We start from the raw sequence: 10,424 nt of genomic DNA, 5'->3' as shown, positions 1-10,424 counted from the left end.
CAAATTATTAAATCAATATAATAGAATATAATATAAGCTAATTTTACAATTTAAAAGGGAAAAATTATAATTTTATTTTTTTTAGCATAATCATTTACATCATCAAAAGTCTTGAAGTTATATAACAATATTTCTTAAAGAATTAGTATAATATATTTTTGACGACCACACCATTAGTTATGGTGTAATTTTTACCTCTTTGAAAATAATTTTCTCTCCTTCAAAAAATTCTTTAAAAATGTCAACTACATTATTAAATATAGCAATGTCAGTTTTAAATTCCAATAAAAAAGTTAATTAGTTATATAGATTATAAGTGAAAAATTAAATATAAAATATAAAAAATAAAGTTTGTAATAAGGGTTAATATTCACCTTAAAATAATCTATGTTAACATAAAATTTATTTGTAGAATTAAAAATTAGAGCGAACTATTAAAATATATCTAATGATTTCTTTTTTATTATATTCTCATACTGTAGTTGGACATTTATAATAATATATTCTTAATTCCCCCTCTCTCTCTATGTATAATAGTTTTTAGAAATAATTTCAAAAATTGTAGCATGTGATTTGAAAAAAAAAATTATTTTTATTAAATTAATATTATGAGATTTTATGATGTTACAATATGTTTGTTTCCATTTATGTAATGCTGACATAATAAATTTTTTTTAAAATTAGTTTAACGTCAAGTTAATATTTTGTTGAAAATTAATATAAAAATATATTTTTCTTATAAATTAAGAATATATATATATATATATATATATATATATATATATATATATATATATATATAGACACATACAGATGTATGTGTGTTGACAAAAGTAGATGTATATCAATTAATTATAAATTAAAAAATTATTTTTTTATAGCATTTTAAAATTTCAATATTATAAATAATACAAAAATTAAAAATATTTCAATATTTTCACAGTTTCACTTATTTATTTATTAATTAATTAAGTTTATAGCTTTTTCCGTTTCACTAAATTCTTAATTTAGTTATAATTTGGTATTAAGAATTTTAGCTTAATTATAATTTTTATTGCATTGTAATTTCTAATATTTTAGGACTAAAATTAATATTTTTGTTTATTTAAACGTAAATAATTAACATTAATTTTATAAAAAAGCAACTTTATAATTATATTAAAATTATATAGATAGATAGATTATATATTATAAATCAAAATTAATATTAATTTTATAAAAAAGCAACTTTATAATTATATTAAAATTATATAGATAGATTATATATTATAAATCAATTGTATTTTTTATTTTTTACTTATTAATTTTTTTTAATTAATTACTTCTTTTAAAATTTTATATTTCGATACAAGAAATTTTAAAAATAACTACAAAAATTACTAACCACAGAATTTCGTTCATAATTTACTGACAATTTACTGACGTTTACCGACAAAAAAGAGAAATAAAATTTAAACCAATTTATACCGATAAAATTACCGACAGATTACCAACGAGCCATTTACCAACGACTCAATTTCGTAGGTAAAAATTGTGCTTAATATTGACGGTAAAATTAATGACCAAATAAAAAAAATATAGACAAAACGATTCATTAGTAATTACTGACTAATTCATATTTAGTTGGTAATATTAAAATGAAAATTAAAAAAAATTCAAAAACTTAAAAAATTTTACCTATGAAAATTTTTCATCGGTAATCACCAACGAACTCGTTTTTTATAGGTAATATTAAGAAGAAAATAAAAAATAAAATTTTAAAATAAATACCTACAAAAAATTTTTATTAGTAATTACTAACGAGCCATATTTAATCGGTAATACTAAGAAGAAAATAGAAAAGAAAATTTTTAAAAAGTTTAAAAAATTTTACCTACAAAAATTTTTCATCGGTAATTACCAACGAACTCGTTTTTTATAAGTAATATTAAAAAAAATTAAAAATAAAATTTTAAAATAAATACATATGAAAATTTATTGTTGGTAATTACCAACGAATCATATTTAGTCGGTAATACTAAGAAGAAAATAGAAAAGAAAAATTTTAAAAAGTTTAAAATATTTACCTACAAAAATTTTTCGTCAGTAATTATCAACGAACTCGATTTTGTCAACAATTCATCTGTAAATCATAAAAAGTGTGAAATTCTCACATCAGTTGTGAATAGATAGGAGATGAGTAAGTTTCTCTAAAAAAGTAAAGCCTTTGTGAATAGATAGGAGAGGAATAAGTTTCTCTATAAAAGGAAAGCCACTCCCCAACATAGAGCAATTATGGCATAGCCACTATGTGGGGCATACTTTGGGCCCCACTAGTAATTTTTTTTAAAAATCATTTAAAGCTTAAAAAATTTAAAAATAATTTTACATTTAAACGAAAATATTTAATATTTAATTTAAAAATAATAAAAAATTTTAAAAACTAAAAATAAATTAAAATTTTAAATTAAATTAAATTGAAAATTTTAAATTAAATTTAAAAGTTAATTTAAATTAAAAATTAAATTAAAAAATTAAATTAAAAAATATGAAATAAAATATAGCTATGAAAAGTTGTCGTTGATAATTACTTACAATAATTTGTTGTCGTCAGTAATTACCAATAAAAAATATTGTCTGTAAATAGTCAGTAATTTATAAGCGTACAATCTTCCATGAAATTACCTATAGAAAAATTCTAATTTATCTACGAAATAATTCGTCGATAAATTCGGTAACAATATTTTTTTCGTCGGTAAAAATTACATATGCTAGAATTTGTTAACGAAAAAATTTTATCGATAATTCGTCGGTAATCCTGATTACCAATAAAATGTAGGCATTTTTAGTTGCTAATTTTTGTAGCTATTTTTTTAATTTCTTATAGTGTTTAATTGAAGTTAAATATAAGTAGGATTAAGAATTTTAAATTTATATGAATTCTAAAATTAAGATTTTAAAATTTATATAAACATTAAAATTAATTTAAATAATAAAATATAATTATAATTAATTTGAAAAATGAAGGATATTTTTAGTAAAACCAATGTTCCTCTTCTTCACACATTTATATATAATATAGATGTAAATATTAATAATTATTAATTTAATATAAAAAAATTTAATGATGTTAAAATACTACAATTTAATATTTATAATACTAAAATTTAATATTTATAACAATATACAGCTTAATTAAAATATTTAAAAAAATAATAAAGGGAACACAAATTTCAAAAGTTAAAGGTGGTCTAATATAAGGAAAATGCATTGTGTACAAAAAAAAAATGCTTATAAAAGTTGTACAAATGAAATGAAATGTCCACTTTATCCTTAAGTTATTTAGGCTTCAAATTAATTTGATTTCCCACCAAAATCATTTCCCTCTAAAATTCAACCAATCATAATTCTTCAATTTTTTTACCAATTAACTCTCATTAATCTTTTAACCAATCATATCTCACCAATTTTTTAATCAATCAAGAACTCTTATTAATCTCTCAACCAATCATAGCCCATCAAAAATTCAACCAATTAAGTCTAACCACACTAAAAATCTAACCAATCACAATTGATTTATATATTGTGTTAAAATCGAACCAAATTGGATTAGTCAAATCCTTTTAAATGAGAACTGCGTCAATGACCGGTTTGGTTCAAGCTTTAATCTATTTATTTAGCAAATTGAAGTTGATCTATCCAAATCAGGCGAGTAATCGATGAACCAATTAGAACATAAATCAAGCAGCTATAATCAATTAGATTAATTAATCAAGTAACTATTAAAAATTAGATCATGAATCAAGTAACTATGTTCAATTATAACATAATCAATTGGATAAATAAATTAAGTAACTAATAACAATTAAATCAATTAATTAATTAGATGTTAAATAAGTAACTATGATCAATTAGATAATAATCAAGTATTATTGAGTATTTTATTAATTAATCAAGTAGATCATAAATTAAGTACTATAATCAATTAGATCATAATCAAGTACAATAGGATATTCTATCAATTAATCAAGTAATTATAACCAATTACATCATAATCAAGTATTATTAGTTATTTTGTCAATTAATCAAGTATATCATAATCAATTAGATCATAAATCAATTAAACATAATCAATTACATTATCATCAAATACTGTTGAGTATTTATCAATTAATAAAGTATATTATATTCAATTATCTCATAAATCAAGTAGCTATAATCAATTACATCATCCTCAAATACTATAGTGTATTTTATCAATTAATCAAGTGGAGCAAAATCAATTAGATCACAAATTAAGTAATTTTGATCAATTAGATTATACATCAAGTAATTATGATCAATTACGTCATAATCAATTAATCAATTAGATAAGAGTAAGCATTATTCAGTTCAAATCGAAATAACCAATTGAACCAAATTAATTCATAAATTCAATTAGGTTTTTATAGAAATTCGGTTCGGTTTAATTTTTATTTATGAATTTTTTGATATATTTGGTTTGGTTTTGAAAACAACATAATATTTTTCTTTTTTGTCCTCTTGTGAAAATCAAATCGCCTAATCAATTAGATCATAAATCAAGTAATTATGATTAATCAGATCATAATCAAGTACTATCGATATTTTATCAATTAATCAATTAGATCATAAATCAATTTATTATGATCAATTACATTATAATTAAATACTATTGATTATTTTATCAATTAATTAAGTAGATCATAAATCAAGTAACTCTAATCAATTATATCATAATCAATTAGATCAATTAATCAAATAACTATTAATAATTAGATCATAATCAAGTATTAATGAATATTTTATTAATTAATTAAATAGATCATAATTAATTAGATCATAAATTAAGTAATTATGATCAATTACATAAAAAACAATTAATAATGATGAGTATTATTTGGTTCAGATTGAAATAATCGACTGATCGAACCGAATTAATTTGAAAATTCGATTATATTTTTATTGAAATTCAGTTCTGTTCAATTTTTAGTTTTGAATTTTTTGGTTTATTCAGTTCGATTTTGAATATTACATAATATTTTTTCCTTTTTTCCTTCATTTTTTGAAAATCGGACTGCCTAATCAATTAGATCATTAATCAAGTAACTATGCTAAATTAGATCATAATCTCCTAGATCAATTAACTAAGTAACTATTAATAATTAGATCAATTAATCAAGTAACCATTAAGCTATTAGATTATAAATCAAGTAATTATGATTAATTATACCATAATCAATTAAAACAATTAATCAAGTAATGATTAATCAATTAAATTTTAAAACGATTAATTATGATCAATTAAATTATAATAAAGTACTATCGAATATTTTATTAATTAATCAAGTGCATTATAATCAATTAGATCTAAATCAATTAATTATGATCAATTACATCATGATTAAGTATTATCGGATATTTTATCAATTAATCAAGTGTATCACAATTAATTAGATCATAAATCAAGTAAATATGATCAATTATATCACAATCAATTAAATCGATTAATCAAATAATTATTAACAATTAGATCAGGTACTATCAAGTATTTTATAAATTAATCAAATAGATCATATTCAATTAGTGCATAAATCAGCCATGATCAATTACAATATGATCAATTAGATAGGGGTGAGTATTATTTGATTCAAAATGAAATAACTAATTGATTGAACATAATTAATTTGGAAATTCGGTTTAGTTTTTGTAAAAATTTAGTTCGATTCAATTTTATATTTGAATTTTTTGGTTTATACGGTTCGATTTTAGAGATAACATAATATTTTTCCTTTTTTCCTCCCTTTTGTGAAAATTGAATCACCTAATTAATTAGATCATAAATCAAGTAACTATGATAAAGTGGATCATAATTAATTAGATTAATTAATCAAGTAACTATTAGTCAAATAAATCATAAATCAAGCAACTATGATCAAGTACATCATAATTAATCAATTAGATAAGGGCAAGCATTATTTAGTTCAGATTGAAATAATCAGCCGGACCGATTTAATTCATAAATTCAGTTTAATTTTTGTAGAAATTTGGTTCAATTGATTTTTTATTTTTTAATTTTTCAGATTATTTTGCTTTGATTTTGGAGACAACATAATATTTTCTTTTTTTTTCCTCTTCTGAAAATCGAATCATCTCCCATTGTTATAGAACTTGAAAGGTGTATGAGATGAAAAATATAAATTTAGTTCGAAAAAAAAAATAAAAAATAGATACATGAAGAAAATACTTCAGATGGGTATAGAGTCTTTACTTGATAATAAGTTATAAAATTAGAGATATGAGATGTGCCATTATTGGTTAGAATAATGGTGGACTCTGATAAGTTAAAAGAATGGTAGGTTCTGATAGGTTAAATAAATAGTGGGGTAATCTCTTATTGGTTGAATAATTGGTGGAACATGATGGGTTAGAGAGTTGGTGGCATTTTATTGGATGACCAATAATAGAAAATAAAGAAATTGTAAATTTTAAAATTCAAATTATAAAGGGCTAAATAGACATTACACATCAGAAAACTGCCATGAATTTACTGAATTACCCTCATTTGTACATTTTGTACAGAGATTTTTATACACCTAGTCAAGTCCATAATTTAATTCAATTTAATGAAAATGAATTAATATTCAAATATACATTAATTAGCAAATCTCATAAATATTTTTCCGAGTTTACTTAATGTTTTATTGCAAGACATTCTCTTCGGGGATTAAAAGAAAATCTCTCGCTGTCTCTATCGTTGTCTCGTCTGTCCTTGACATTAGGGTTTCCTGAGTTACTCTACATACTTTTCTCTCAGACGCATAGTGCTCCACGATTCCAAAAGGTAATACTATTTTCTTCTCTTTATTATTTCTCTCTCCCTCTCTTAACATATTTTATAAAACTGATATCTGATGCGTAAATTTTTTTTTTTCTGAAAGATTTGATATGCAAATCAATTCTAAGATGATGTAATTTCCTGTTTTCTTTTTATTCTGAAGCAGTGGTATTTTAATTTTATTTTTTATTTTTAACTATATTACTCATAGCAAAAAAAAAAGCTACAGAAATATTTTTATTATTCAAAATGTTTAATATTTTTAAAAATTCAAACATTTGTAAGTTTTAGCATTTTAATTCAATTTTTTTAATGTTGGATTATTGACCAAATTTTAAAAATTTAGTTAAATTTTATCAAATTTTGAAATTGCGGTCAGAGGAGCGTGTCCAATTTGATATGGCAGTGACATAGCAATCTAATAACTTTTTATTCTTACGTTGTGGGACTCGCATAACACGTGACAGACTTGATGTGATGTGGCATAATAGCTTGAGATTAAATTTGGGATCACATTTAGTTAAATTTTATCCAATTTGTCCGTAACTTTATAAAGTGATCAACTTGGGGTTTAAGCTAGCATTATAGCTTCAAAAATGAAGTATAATTAAGGATAAATAATTCAGAGAGTTGAAAAATATAAAAGAATTGTGAAACAGATTAATTTTTAAGCCCCCTCCTAATTGATGATTGAAACCATTTTATATTGCTTTACATTTATCCTTAACATATAATTGGCATTGCAGTCAGGTCTCTACTAGTGTTAAAGATGTAAAATTATTCTTGTAAATTTCATTTATAAATTTATATTATTAAATTGAATGATTTATTGATATAATTTTATTAAATTGACATCTCCCTTCTAGTAATGTGTCCACAAATGATTTTCATTAGTTCTGATTTTTCAAAGGAAAGTTTCTCATTTGACCTAGTCTAGCTTAACCAATTTCTGGTTGGTTGGGTCCTTAATTCACTAATTAGCCTTGACATATTCATCCTTTATTTGAATATTAGTGTCACATTCTTGAGACCTCTCTTCTATTAACTATCTTAAATATCAACATCTTGTCAATGCCCCTTGTTTTAGTCTGTTATCTCCAAGATCTTTTAATTCTCTTGACATCAACATGAAATCATCTACTTTGATCTTCTTATAAGGAACTATATATTATTCTTTTAAATTATGCTCGGTTTGGCACTTATTTTGTCTGCTTTTTCTTGGTTTTACTTGCCTGATTTTAGCTTAATCTCTCTGCTTGAACTTTTCCTGGTTGCCGGTCTTGCTGAACTTCCTTGGATTATTTGTTTTCTTTGTTCCTTCCTTTCTTTCAAATGTTGCTTGTTATTCTTGTACTTAATCGGTTAATCCAATGTAACGGTGATTGTTGCCGGAAAAATTAACAGTGGGAAACACTGGAAGAGAACTTCCAAGACAGACAGAAGGGTGCTGTTGTTTTTTTCTCAGTCTACAATGGAAGAAGACATTGATCTTTATAAACAGCTTGGTAAGGGTAGTTGCTATGGTGATGACGAGTGTATGTGGCTCTCTTCAGTTGTTTCTTCTCCTTCATCACTTCTTGAAGACTACAGATCTTCTACTTCAATGCATGTTTTTGTTGATGACAAATTGTTGATTTCATGGTTGTCAAGATTGGAAAACTCTTTTCTTTATCTAGATAAAGGAATTGTCCTTTTTGATGATCCAAGAGTAAATGTAAATCCTGAGGAGGAGGAATCATGTTTAACTGCTCTTCAGCGGACAATTCTGGTCACAGAAGATACTTTGAAGGACGATTTAATGGAAGAAAAGCAATTGACTTCACTATTGAAATCATGCAGGAATGCTACATCAGATTCCACCATGAACAATTTAGAGAGTTCCAGGTCTTCTTTTGAGCAGTTCTGTGAGGACTCATTAAGTTGCAACAACTTTTTGATACCTTGTAGCACCGTCTTTGATTTTCCTTCTTCTTGCTCTCAGATATCAGATTCTGAGAAGACAAGTTTCTTGGTATCTTTAGTGAATCTTGATGGTGAAGATTCCCAATGGATTTCATCAGATACAGAATTGGAGTTAGATTACTTCCAAACAGGTTTTCCTAGCCCATCTTGCAAGAGTTGTGAGGTGTCATTACCCAGTTCCAATGTTTCGACACCTAGTGAAGTGAAAGATGAACAACCACGCTACTGTGCATTATTGGAGCATACCTTTTCAGATCAGGAAGTAGATTTGGAAGATTTCGATACAGATGAACCTCTTTTCTGGCCTTCCCAGTGGAAACAAGATTGGAATTGTGAGGATACTTGGAAATGCTTTTCAATGTCTCCTCGTAAGTGTATGACAAAGCCTGGATCTCTTCAAGAGACCTCTTCTAAATTAGTTAAATCAAAATTCCAAGTCACAAAAATGGATACCAAAGAGGGCTGTAGGAAAAGACTTGAGTTCAGCAAAGGTTCAACAGCGTCAACTTTATTGGAATGGAAACAAAGAAGCAAAAACAACTGTATCAAGAAAATCAACTCTGCCCCTTCAGGATTGAGAAAATCAAACAAAATTTCAATGAAAATAGTACCTATGGAAATGGAAAATGATCTGAAAGAGAGAAAAGATAGAGAAGTTCCTATCCCACAATCAAATTGTTCAGATAGAGATTTCTTGGAGGATGATATCACAAAAAATGGAGAACTTCCAATTGAGACGCTATTAGGACTTGGCGAGTTTGACGGGCATGAAGGGGTAGATTCAGAATTCAATGAAGATACTTTCTCACTGGATGAATCTCTGTGAGAATTCAAACAGACTGTTTTATTAGTTTTCAGAACTACTCACAGTTATGTTGGCAGGGCCATTTGAAGCAATCAGCAATTAAGCATATAGAGGTAAAATTAGACATGCACTGATATAGGGCCTCCCCAGCACAAGACTCTCTGCTTTGCAAGCAAGCATAACTGATGTATGAATACAATATCAAATATGCTCTTGTTGGGTTAAAAATTAAGGAAAATTAAAATTTTGCATGGAAAACTCGTCAGTTTCTTCTTACCCTTGAAACAGAATTACAATTTATAGCTAATACATGTGAATTTAGGTGATATTTTCTGCATCAAATATGAAGAAGTCCAATTGCCAAATTCTATCCCAGTGTACCTGATGAATGATTATTCTCTAATCTTTGTTTTTGATGGATGTTATACTCCAGCTTTTTTGGTGTAGGATTTGCTGGCTATTGATAATTAAACTGATGCAATCCAAAAATAATAATTTACTCTGTTGGACATGAATGTCAAAAATCTGCAGAATCATGTTAGCTCTTACGTATATTCAATTGCAACACAATGCTTGAACTAGGAACTTGTAGGCCTAAGCCCCAGAATTTGCTTCTGCTGATTGAAATAGGTGTTATATATTTTGTTCCATTCGGACAATAACAGACTTCTCCCACATAGCTATTCCATTCTTTCTGATATTTATGATGATATTTTCAGGCTAATTTTGACGCATCAAGATTGAGTCTTTTTCTTGTGGGGCGATTTAAAGAATGCAATCCCTCACATCAATTTGATGTAATTACGATTATTATTCTTGTAG

At 25.2% G+C, this 10,424-nt stretch overlaps 1 protein-coding gene across 1 annotated transcript; it reads left to right on the top strand.

Moving 5' to 3' along the window:
* The first annotated feature begins 8,306 nt into the window (after nucleotides 1-8,306).
* LOC110653144 (uncharacterized) lies at nucleotides 8,307-9,845 on the top strand. Its single transcript, XM_021808739.2, has one exon. The coding sequence runs from the start codon at nucleotides 8,307-8,309 to the stop codon at nucleotides 9,621-9,623; it is 1,317 nt and encodes a 438-aa protein (XP_021664431.2). The 3' UTR covers nucleotides 9,624-9,845.
* The last annotated feature ends 579 nt before the right edge of the window (nucleotides 9,846-10,424 follow it).

This window comes from Hevea brasiliensis, chromosome 6 (genome assembly GCF_030052815.1).
Source record: "Hevea brasiliensis isolate MT/VB/25A 57/8 chromosome 6, ASM3005281v1, whole genome shotgun sequence".
NCBI classification, from domain to species: Eukaryota; Viridiplantae; Streptophyta; class Magnoliopsida; order Malpighiales; family Euphorbiaceae; genus Hevea; species Hevea brasiliensis.
This window is presented reverse-complemented; position numbering and strand designations above follow the sequence as displayed.

What these genes read in the sequence shown, in the direction of transcription:
- LOC110653144 (XM_021808739.2), top strand. Translation starts at nt 8,307, where the DNA reads ATGGAAGAAGACATTGATCTTTATAAACAGCTTGGTAAGGGTAGTTGC.